Raw genomic sequence first — 12,329 nt, forward strand, 5'->3', positions numbered from 1 at the left:
TTTAAGTAAAATATGTTACCACATTTATATTAACTTATGATAATAATTCTAGGAATGTCACCTAATGAAAACCATCTATTCTAAAGAACTTCTAAATTATATCAAAACATTAAAAAGCCTTAATACTTGAGATTTGATATTAACAAATCAGATAACAAACTACATATGCTTATTTCAAAGAAAGACCTAAAGCTTATAGGAAACGATCTGAAGGGGTAGCTGTGGGGAAAAAATCCTAAATTGAATTGAATGAACCAGATTAGATCAAATACAGGTGAAGAAAAGATAATATCTTAAAAATGGATGATTGAAAATGCTTTCATCATTATACGACTTTTCATTAAAAGATCTCTAAATATGTTATTTATAACATATTATTTATATGTGAACATTTATCTCACATCTACATACATTAAAAACCATGGAACCCAAATTTTCTAATCTGTGTAGAAATCTTCCAAATTAACAGTTTAAATGGGTTTTAAACTTGTTTCATGAAATATACAAATACAATACCTTTGTATTTGCAGGAATAATTGATCAATCTCAGGGAGGACAAACATTTAAAAGAGTAATTTCAATAGAGATGACTGCCTAGTTAATGGTGGCATTAAAAAATACCTAACGTAGATGATGGGTTGATGGGTGCAGCAAATCACCATGGCACGTGTATTCCTATGTAACAAAACTGCACGTTCTGCACATGCACCACAGAACTTAAAATATAATAAAAATAAAAATAATAAAATAAATAAATAAATGAATGTCCTGGCCGGGTGCAGTGGCTCACATCTGTAATCCCAGCACTTTGGGAGGCCGAGGCGGGTGGATCACCTGAGGTCAGGTGATCTCAGGTAAGGTCAGCCTGGCCAACATGGGGAAACCCTGTCTCTACTAAAAATACAAAAAAATTAGCTAGGCATGGTGGCGGCCGCCTGTAATCCCAGCTACTTGGGAGGCTGAGGCAAGAGAATCACTTGAACCCAAGAGGCAGAGGTTGCAGTGAGCTGAGAACGCACCATTGCACTCCAGCCTGGGCAACAAGAGTGAAACTCCATCTCAAAAAAAAAAAAAAGAATGTCCTGATTGACTCAGCATGCCGTGAAGCACATCTATGGAACCAGAAAATCTTTCTGAGTCATGTTTCATATGAAAGCAATTAAGATCACACATCAAACATAAACTGAATGTCTCACTGCATTGTTAAGTGGGACACTGAGATTTCTTTTCCTTAAGCATTCTTTAATAAGTGAGAACAAAATGTTTTGGACCTCCAAATAATATGAAAACTATTTTAAAAACTCTTTTTTAAACCTTTATCTCAAACTTTACATTCCTATTTTGTGTATTTTCTTTTTCTTTCTTTTCTTTTTTTTTTCTTCTGACATGCGGTCTCACTCTGTCACGCAGGCTGGAGTACAATCATGGCTCACTGCAGCCTTCACCTCCCATGCTCAAGTGATTCTCCCACCTCAGCCTCCCGAGTAGCTGGGGCTACAGGCGGGCACCACCAAGCCCGGCTAATTTTTGTATTTTTTTGTAGAGACAGGGTTTCACCATGTTGCTCAGGCTGGTCTTGAACTCCTGGGCTCAACTGATCCTCTGACCTTGGCCTCCCAAAGTGCTGGGTTTACAGGCATGAATCGCTGTTCTTGGCCTTTTTATTTTGTATATTTTCATAATACACAGGCATGTTTGTATAGTAGTGTAATGAAATATAGACGGTGTGTTTATTTTAAAAATTGATATGGGTACACAATGAAAAAATGTTTAGAGACCATTGCATTGGAGGATCTTGTGCCTGGGTGGATTTGACTTTTCTTTTCTTCTTCTTTTTTTCATGTTATTGAGTCTTACTGTGCCAAGGGCTTAAGTTGACATAGCAAATATGAGGCATATAGCAATAATATGATGAAAATATGTAATAGAAAATGGATAAAAATATTTAAGCATAGCACACATAGTATTACTTTTTTGAAATTTTTACTTTAGTATATATATTACATATACACACAGATACACATATATACTTGTGTATGTGCACATATGTGTACAGGATCCTGATATAAGGTGCATTTTTTACTATGGCTTTTTGGGAAAAAATTCTGGAAGCCACTGTCCTAGAATACCAGAGCACCAAGAATACATTGTGTATCAGAAGGAGCATCAAATTTGGTATTGAATGGGATCAGTTCCTAATTCGCTCCTGTGTACAACAGCAGAGTGATGGCAGGCATGTTCCTCGCTCACCAGCACAGTGACACCCAGTGGCAGGCACTCAAAGCTTTGTTAAATTGACATGAGTTGATTTGATGTGGACAGGGTAGCTTGCTTGTTTGTTTATTTATTCACCTAAAATTGAGTAAGCAATTCCTTTGGGTCAGGAATACAGTATCATACAGACATGGTTTTTTATCTTGAGAAACTCACAGTCTAGTGGAAAGGACAACAGTTCAGCAAAAACAGTAGTCAAAAAAACTACGATTACAAATGTGATACGTCCCACGGGGGAAAAACAGAGCTTGCTGATAGAGCGTATCAAATGGGCGGACCCTAGTCTGAGGCACAGAGAGGGTGTCCACGAGCAGTGACACCGCAATTGAGGTCTGAAGGGTGAGTAGTGTTTTCTGGGCACGGGGCTGTGGGCAAGAGCCTTCCAGGGAGGGGAAACAAGTGCAAAGGCCCCATGGCGAGAGGGAGCTTGAGATGCTTGTGGAATAAAGAGAAGTTGAGTGGCTGAAGCAGGCGAGAACAGGAGGCAATGGTCCCAGTGTAAGATTGGATAGGAGCATATGGGGTTTTGTTGGATATGTTAAGGATTTTGCTATATTTTATTTTATTTTTGAGACAGCGTCTCACTCTATTGCCCAGGCTGGAGTGTGATGGCACGATCACAGCTCACTGCAGCCTCAGCCTTCTGGGGTCAGGTGAAGGGATTCTGCTTTTTAGCTTAAGAAAAGCAGGTGTCCTTAAAAGATCACCCTAGCTCCTCTGAGCAGGATGGACTGGTGAGGACCAGAGGGGAGCCTGGGAGGCCACAGAGGAGGTCTGGCAGTGGCTGAGGTAAGAAACGGTGGTGGCTTGAGCAGGATGGCCTCAACTCAGATGATAAAAAGCAGATAGAGGTATGAAGGTCCTCCTTCTGCCGTAAGCAACTATAACCCTGTGTTTTGCAATGCTTCAGCTTTCAAGGAGCTTCCACTCCTGGATACACCAAAGGTGAGACTCCCTCAGGACCTCTGCTTCTCTGCTTGCACTGTTCCCTCTGCCTGGAACACGCTCCCTCCCACAGGGATCGCTTCTCTCTATCCTTTAGGTTTCAGCCTAAATTTCACCTCAAAGACCCGTCTTTCCCACCCTCTCCGAAAGAGTCCCATTTAAAAATGTTGACACAGGAAGGGGAACATCACACACCAGGGACTGTTGCGGGGTGGGGGGAGGTGGGAGGGATAGCATTAGGAGATATACCTAATGCTAAATGACGAGTTAATGGGTGCAGCACACCAGCATGGCACATGTATACATATGTAACTAACCTGCACGTTGTGCACATGTACCCTAAAACTTAAAGTATAATAATAAAAAACAATGTTGATCACTGTTTCCTTCATAGCATTACTACAACTCATAATTATTTTCTTTCATTTCCTTTCTTTTTTTTCTACCTGTACCCCATTAAAATACGAGCACAGAAAATAAAGTGTCTTGCTAGATGTTGTGTCCCCAGTTACTGTCCCCAGCGATTTGAATAACCCTCAGGGATTCCCACACCACAGTTTCAGAAACTATATTAAAAGTTAAATGCTGTGACTTTAAGAGTTCATTCGGCCTCGATGTGATTTTAAACAGAAATACAAACATGGACCCTGAAATCAAGAAACATCAAAATGGAAAGGGAAAACATAAAGTCTCCTAGGACAAGCCCTAGATCCCCCCAAGAATGGTCTATCAATTCTTTGGAGTCTCCAAATCCCAGTTTGAGAAACAGTAGCCCGGGTGGTCTCCAGTGAGCTTCTCAGTTAGAAGATTTTGTGTTTCATCTACTCTATAGGCTGGTAAGCTTCAATCAGAGGATGTACTATAAGAATGTAGGGTATTACTTCTATATGGCCTCAGTGAATAATGTGCACAGGCCACTAAAGAAAATATAAGCACTATTTTAAAAGTGCACAAATGTTATTATGCCATATCCTTAGCAATTCAATGTAAAACCAAATAATTTTGTAGAGTATCTATTATTCTACAAGTCTAGTGCTGGTACTGAAGTGGACTGAGAATAAGTAGAATATGGGCCCTGCATTTAAGAGGCTTTTACCATTCTTTTTCTTCCTTTTATTACACTTATGTACTTGAAATAAAACAGAAACAAAATCTATTTGGGGCAAAATTGTTCATCCATTTACAGGATGTTCATCCCTTGAGTTATTTAGCTATAGAACAGTTCTACTGGGTAAAAACTGTGCCAGCAGCTGGGTATTATGTGAAACAACATCATCAGGAGGAAAAAGCCAGGGAGAAGCTTGGCATTACCAAACAAAATGCCAGAAAAAAATTTAAAGAAAACAGTAAACGTGGCAAAATCATTTGAGTTTCCAGTATAGAGTAGAATATGATGCCTTTCTCTTGAATCTTTGTAGATTCCTCGTTTTATGCTGAATTTCTGATCTAAGCTATGAGTTGCTGTCTCTGCATGGCAGCAGGAAGTGGCATTTGGAACAAGCAACTTACGGTTCCAGAACGGGGCTGTCTGCCAGTGGTTGTTGTCATGCGTGAAGCAAGTGAGGCCAGGCAGGCTGCACTCTTCCCCCTTCCTCTGCCGTCTCTTCTCCTTCCTCTCCTTCTTCCTCCTACGGTTCTCCTTGAAAAGTTGCAGTTTGCTGTCTACTTCCTGAGCAGCCTCCCTGTTCCAAGAGAAGGGATTATTTTGAGTGTTCAGAAGGCACTTTCTCAATTACAAACAGGCTTGTTGCTGTGAGTCTTGCACAAATATTTATATGCCTTGATAAGAGATAATAGACGACCTTCATTTTGTATAGAGGGACTTAAAATAGAATCAGGAATAGTGAAGGCAGGCCGGGCACAGTGACTTGCATCTGTAATCCCAGCACTTTGGGAGGCTAAGGTGGGCGGATCACTTGAGGTCACGAGTTTGAGATCAGCTTGGCCAACACGGTGAAACCCTGTCTCTGCTAAAAATATAAAAATTAGCCAGATGTGGTGGCGCACACCTGTAGTCCCAGCTACTAGGGAGGATGAGGCACAAGAATCTCTTGAACCCAGGAGGTGGAGGTTGTAGTTAGCCAAGACTGCACCACCGCACTAAAGCCTGGGCAAAAGAGTGAGACTCTGTCTCAAAAAAACAACAAAAAAGGAATACTGAACACAAATGCATTCAGTGACAGCTTTCTTGGGACCTTATTGAACCTAAGAGGACCAGCATTTTCCTCCTCATGTGCATGGAAACATCGATGGAAATAAATGTTAATGTGAATGACAGGATCCTGCTAGCCACAATCTTTGGACAAATGGCTTATTTTTTTTGGCAGCCGAGTACCAATCAGCCATCGAGTTAAAGGTTAGTTGAACCAGATGGCTTGGGTTAAAAAGTTTAAAAAATTCTTTGACAAATTCTACTAAACAAGTTTAGATAGCCTTTATTTTTTAGAATTATTTTTTATTATTTTGTTTTTTATATATAAAAGGCTTAAACTTTGTTGAAGTTTAAATACTAAATCTCCTTCACATGCAAATTTTGCTATTATTTAAAAAAATTTATATTTCTTCCCACTTTCAGAATTCAGTACTATTCCAGGCTGCTCTGTAGAACACCGACTGCATCGAGAGAGTCTGTAACCCTCAAGCACTCTCCACAGAAAGCAGTGCATGGAGTAAAATCTAGTTACTGGTCCCATCTGCCAGGTAGGGAGCACCCACAGAATGACAGTGGAGTTCAGCATGGCTCCCCAACAAAGGATGCCAAGAGCATTGCCACGGTCCCTTGGTGAGATGGAGCTTTGCTTTCAACTTCATGAGCTAGGTGCCCTCCTAGATGGATCTACTTCTTCTGAAGCGGCACTGCAGGAAACACAGGGGTCCCTCCAGCCTCTTCGAAGGGCCAGGTGGACAGTCATTGACTCCCAGCAAATGTGGAAAACAGAGAGTTACTTACTTGAATGGGTGAAGATGGCTCTTTAATTTCTCTTGCTTTTTTACACCTTTCTCTTTATTGTAATAGCTGCAGGCGAGAAGATTAAAAAGTGAGCCTTCATAGCCTTGCATTGGATCAAAGTGTTCATTTTATAAAAAGAAAGCAAAATAGAAAGAAGGAAGGCAGTGATGATGTAAGTATTTTAGCTGAATGGGACTTTTTTACTTTCTGCTTAAGTTTAAGCATATTTAGCTTAGTTTTACTTAAATAGCTTAGGTTATCATACTCTATGACAATACATTCTATAGGTAAAAGAGAAAAATGAGCCCAGTGCTAATGCCTCTGGCTTGTGTGGAAATGAATTTGTAAAGTGGAGCATGGATGGAAACAAGCTCACCTTTGTTTACTGCAGCTACATTCCTCAGGCTTCCTTCTCTTCAGATGTCCTCTCACTTCTCTTAAATTCTTAATTTTATCTTGCAGAGCTTCAATCTGGAAAACATGTTTTCAAGCAATTACGTATTAAGATCAGGATTTTCTTTACAAAGTACTTTTCTTTTCACCTTGTTTTCTCTGTTCTGTAATAATAGCTATTCATCTGAGATGATACTTAACATAGAAACAAACTGGGCATAGAATATTTGTATATAGACTCTATATTCCAACCCATGTGTTATAGATAAACATTACCAGATTCCTCTTTTATAACTGAATCATTTTCTCACAGAGATTTCAAAAGACCATTGAGTCAGTTCCCAGTCTCTTCTCATACTCTATATTGTTTTCAGTAGGACTATCATTAAATCACTGGAGAAAGACAAATAACTTTTTTTTGTATTTTTTCACATAATTATAGATGATGTGTATCTGTGGTATGTCCCACCAGACACAGCAGGGCTGGCAGGCCGAGTTTGAGTTTGGATTATATCTGACAGTCACATAGCCATGGCTAACCTCTTTGTCAATGTACGCCTTATGGTCCTTCCATGCTCTGGCCGATTGGTACAGTTCTCTCTCACAATGGATAGAGTCATTGGGAAGAATAAAACACCTGCAAAACAAACCAAAACCATGTGAAATAGGTTTATATTCTAATAGTAGAAAACACTAAAGATAACAAAGAGAACTTTTAATCCTCAAAATCCTTAATGTTGATACATGCAGTAACCGTTGAGCTGATCCAAGACCAGCATCAATGGGAATATTGAGAGGTGACAGCGTGCTGGCAGTCCTCACAGCCCTCACTCGCTCTTGGCACCTCCTCTGCATGGGCTCCCACTTTGGCGGCACTTGAGGAGCGGCCCGCTGCTGCACTGTGGGAGCCCCTTTCTGGGCTGGCCAAGGCCAGAGCTGGCTCCCTCAGCTTGCAGGGAGGTGTGGAGGGAGAGGCGCGAATGGGAACCGGGGCTGCGTGCGGTGCTTGCGGGCCAGCTGGAGTTCCGGATGGCCATGGGCTTGGCTGGCCCCACACTCGCAGAGGCCGGTCCCGGGCAGTGAGGGGCTTAGCACCCGGGCCAGCAGCTGCGGAGGGTGTACTGAGTCCCCCAGCAGTACCAGCCCACCGGCGCTGCGCTCGATTTCTCACCAGGCCTTAGCTGCCTTCCCGCCGGGCAGGCCTCGGGACTGCAGCCCGCCATGCCTGAGCCTCCCACCCACTCCATGGGCTCCTGTGTGGCCCGAGCCTCCCCGACGAGCACCACCCCCTGCTCTATGGCTCCCAGTCCCATCGACCACCCAAGGGCTGAGGAGTGTGAGTGCATGGTGCGGGACTGGCAGACGGCTCCACCTGCAGCCCCAGTACGGGATCCACTAAGTGAAGCCAGCTGGGCTCCTGAGTCTGGTGGGGAGGTGGAGTCTTTATGTCTAGCTCAGGGATTGTAAACACACCAATCAGCATCCTGTGTTTAGCTCAAGGTTTGTGAGTGCACCAATCGACACTCTGTATCTAGCTGCTCTGGTGGGGCTTCAGAGAACCTTTATGTCTAGCTCAGGGATTGTGAATACACCAATTGGCACTCTGTATCTAGCTCAAGGTTTGTAAACACACCAATCAGCACCCTGTGTTTAGCTCAAGGTTTGCGAATGCATCAATCGACACTCTGTATCTAGCTGCTCTGGTGGGGCCTTGGAGAACCTGTGTGTCAAAACTCTGTAACTAACTAATCTGTTGGGGAAGTGGAGAACCTTTGTATCTAGCTCAGGGATTGTAAACACACCAATCAGCGCCCTGTCAAAACAGGCCACTCCTCTCTACCAATCAGCAGGATGTGGGTGGGGCCAGATAAGAGAATAAAAGCAGGCTGCCCGAGCCAGCAGTGGCAATCTGCTTGGGTCCCTTTCCACACTGTGGAAGCTTCGTTCTTTCGGTCTTTGCAATAAATCTTGCTACTGCTCACTCTTTGGGTCCACGCTGCTTTTATGAGCTGCAACACTCACCGCGAAGACCTGCAGCTTCACTCCTGAGCCCAGCGAGACCACGAGCCCACCGGGAGGAACAAACAACTCCAGACGCACTGCCTTAAGAGCTGTAACACTCACCGCGAAGGTCTGCAGCTTCACTGCTGAGCCAGCGAGACCACGAACCCACCAGAAGGAAGAAACTCCGGACACATCTGAACATCAGAAGGGACAGACTCCAGACGCGCCACCTTAAGAGCTGTAACACTCACCACGAGGGTCTGTGGCTTAATTCTTGAAGTCAGTGAGACCAAGAACCCACCAATTCCGGACACAATATGTTCTAGCCACCAGTGAGGACAAAATGTCACATGGGTGGATGGTGTCATAGCTCTGTGACTAAGATCATCCCTACGACCACTTTTCAAGGCAGTTCTCAATACTCACACCCCCATGAACAGGATACCACCAAAAAACTCAAGTTCAAATAGACATAGAACAAAAGGGACCTTTCACATCATAATGCAAATGGCTTGTTTGAAGAAAAGCAGATTCAGAAAGGGAATTCATTCCACTCATTTTGTTAAAAAGAGAGTGCCTTAAGTACCCCACTGAGTTTTGAAGTAAAGAAACAGCCCCAGGGATAGATAGCAGGTGGGATGTGGGGTTAATAATGTAAGAGAAATGCATTCTGGTGTAAACCCCTTAGTATACAACTGTATCAACTTCAGGCACCAGGAGACCAGCGCCTCAGAGATAAAAATCCTGGCAGAGCATACAGTGTCCCATCTTCTCAAAGTGATACAATTAGGGAGAGAAAACAAAGATCTTGCTAATAAATTCAGAAAGAAAACATTTCCTAATCAAGAGAGTAAGTAGACTTTGGAAGGAGCCAAAGAACAAAGTGAGTTCATTAAACTTATGAGGGAATCATCTCCCTTCCCTGTCTCCTTGACTTCCAGGGCCCTCTCTGTGATCCGGTACTGGTTAGATGTTTGTATGTCTTACATCCATTTGTAACCTACGTCATCTCTCTGGAAACGTCTCTGGGACTCACTGTCCTCCCTTGGACTGTGTTTCGTTTCTGAGGCTGTGACTACACAACTGCTCCAAGTGACAGTGATCGTGTAACATGGAAGAACTTCCAGCCTCTGAAATTGTTTCCATCTGTTTTCTAGATGCCTGCGAAGGTAACTGCTTAGGCTCATGAACTCCATGCCTGCTAAGTCAAGATGTGATGGAATTACTCTGGCTGGAGTCCTAGCCGATCAGCCTTAATGTGAATTACTCTGGCTGGATTCCTAGCTGATCAGTCTTAATGTGAAATCAAACCCAAAGCATGTGTCCAAGCCTACGATTGCGTGGACTCATTGTTTCTTTAACCCCCAGTTGCTACGTAGGCCAGCCCTCAGGCACCGTATTGCCAACATACTGCTTTTTTGCCAAGTGCAAAATGGTGATAATATGGTGTGTTGTGGTGGTAATTCTGAACTCAACCCTAGTGAACAAATAAAGCCTTCTTACTTGTGTGTCACTCGGACAGTGGTAGGTGGGCCCACGGCGTTGCTACTATCTGCCAGCATCCCGCCCCTGTTGCCACCACTGGAAGCCTGGAGATCTCTTGGCCGCTTGTGGCCTTCATCATGACGCTTAGCAATGTTTCTTGGTTGCAACACTTGCAATTCTTCTTCTTCCAGATTTATGTCATATATTTCACCTTCAAATTCGACCGACAAGGAACGTGTCTGCCGAGTATGGACAAATCTGGGCTTGTACTCTAGAAGTAAGGGAAGATACATTACTATGGATCTCCTGATGTAGCTTACAAGGGAAGAAAGTGATCACCTGGTCCAGAAGGGATCCTGGAGAGGAGAAAGCAGTCCATGCTGCATTGCTGAGTGGCATCGTGGTGCCTGCAATTCACGGTAGTAGAGGTTGTCCTGGCAGTGCCATTGCCTGGCAGTGTGATGGATGACACACTTCTCTGGGCCTCCAGCCCTTCATCCGTCAAGTGAGGGGGTTAGTCCAGGTGATTTCTAGGATCCTTTTTATTCATGGCAGGCTGTGAACTTCTACATTTGGTTTTCAATGTGAACTGCTCAGGCTATTTTTTTGGATAAAACCATATTCCCAATTATGGTGTTAATAATAATGACTATCCTTTATTGAGCTTTTGCTATGTATTATATACTTCATATTTATCTCTAATCCGGAGTCTTGAAAGACAGGTATTATTATAAAAACCCTTACATACAAAAACATCAGATTGTCAATACAGGTTCATCCTTATTTTATGGATGAGAAAACTGAAGTTTTGAATGTCACATACATTTTGCAAGGTTATGGAGCTAGGACTATAATCTTCTCAGACTATGAAGTCTTACCACTACATTGGGCTGCTTTTTCAAAGAGGCAAATGCTCTAGACAACTTCTATTTGTACAAATAGTAGAGGATTACTCTAAGAAGAATTAAATTTTGTTAATGCTTTCATCAGCCAACTCACTTTTATACCTGGCAGAGGAGGGCTAAGGCAGGGGGTGGGCGGGCAGGGATGGGGAGAGGGCAGCATGCTTTCTGGTGACTATGGAACCTTTTCAAGAACTCATGTGTACCAGATAAGAACTTTAATGTGCAAACACTAGATGCTCTTAGCTCTGTAGAGCCATATTCGTCTGGCCTTATCGCTCTAGCCTGCTGCTAACATAGAAAGAAGGGGGGCATACTGGCTGTGGAATCAGAATTGTCATGCTTTTGAGACACCTCTCAGCTGAATCCTGCAGTTTCCAGATCAGGGAGCAACCTCCGTGACAGTAGGGGGGTCAATAAGAGTGCTTACGAGTTCCATCCTTGCAGAAAGGGTGAAAACCGACTCCTGCTCTCAAATACACAAGATTCCATACAGTTTGAGAGAGCTGCCCTAGACTTGTGTTTGTGCCTAATACTGAAACATCAATGTGCCTTATGCCCAGTGCCTGGGAAACAAGGTCGAACTTTCTGGAAGAGAAGAGGGCACTCCTATTTCTAAACTGAATGTTGCTAATCAGCTTCTGAAAAAAGAGCATGCCGGGGTCCTCGTCCCTTATTAATTTTTTTTTTTTTTTTGAGACGGAGTCTTGCTCTGTCATCCAGGCTGGAGTGCAGTGGTGCGATCTCGGCTCACTGCCACCTCTGCATCTCAGGTTCAAGCAATTCTCCTGCCTCAGCTTTCCGAGAAGTAGCTGGGATTACGGGCGTGTGCCACCATGCCCAGCTAATTTTTTTGTAATTTTAGTAGAGATGGGGTTTCACCAGTTTGGTCAGGCTGGTCTGGAACCCCTGACCTCAAATGATCTGCCTGCCTCAGCCTCCCAAAGTGATGGGATTACAGATGTGAGTCACCGCGCCTGGCCTTATTGATTTTCAGAAATTTGATATCTTTGTGTGAGTTATTAGACCTGGAATTTTTCTCTTAGGGAAGAAAAAAAGTCTCCCAAATCAAAGATTCTTAGTATTTTGGCTTACAGATTCCTTTAAAATTTGTTAAAAATTGTTGACATGGAAACAAATGTCCATATACACATGGAAAACACAACAATTTTGGATGAAATATCAGGGCATGGCCCTAAAGCCCATATTGTGGAGTCTACAATAAAAATGCCTGTTCTCAGGGCTTCCATTGTTCTAGTGTATGATTTGATTTCCAAATCTTTGACATAGAATTTAATTTACTTAAATTGCTTCTTTCCAAACCAGTATAGAAAGAAATCACCATAAAATTGAGTCATTTTCCATGTTACTCCACT

General features: G+C 42.9%; 1 protein-coding gene across 12 annotated transcripts in view; it reads right to left on the reverse strand.

Moving 5' to 3' along the window:
- The window catches only part of SULF1 (sulfatase 1), a 194,069-nt gene that overhangs the window by 26,563 nt on the left and 155,177 nt on the right, over positions 1-12,329 (reverse strand). For all 12 annotated transcript variants that reach the window (XM_055349633.2, XM_055349632.2, XM_063709227.1 and 9 more), the window contains 5 exons: positions 10,070-10,322; positions 7,103-7,199; positions 6,546-6,640; positions 6,170-6,235; positions 4,729-4,901 (listed from right to left, as the gene is read on the reverse strand). In XM_055349633.2, coding sequence (XP_055205608.2) covers positions 4,729-4,901; positions 6,170-6,235; positions 6,546-6,640; positions 7,103-7,199; positions 10,070-10,322 — 684 coding nt within the window. The remainder of the gene's footprint in view (positions 1-4,728; positions 4,902-6,169; positions 6,236-6,545; positions 6,641-7,102; positions 7,200-10,069; positions 10,323-12,329) is intronic.

Source organism: Gorilla gorilla, chromosome 7, assembly GCF_029281585.2.
Source record: "Gorilla gorilla gorilla isolate KB3781 chromosome 7, NHGRI_mGorGor1-v2.1_pri, whole genome shotgun sequence".
NCBI lineage: Eukaryota > Metazoa > Chordata > Mammalia > Primates > Hominidae > Gorilla > Gorilla gorilla.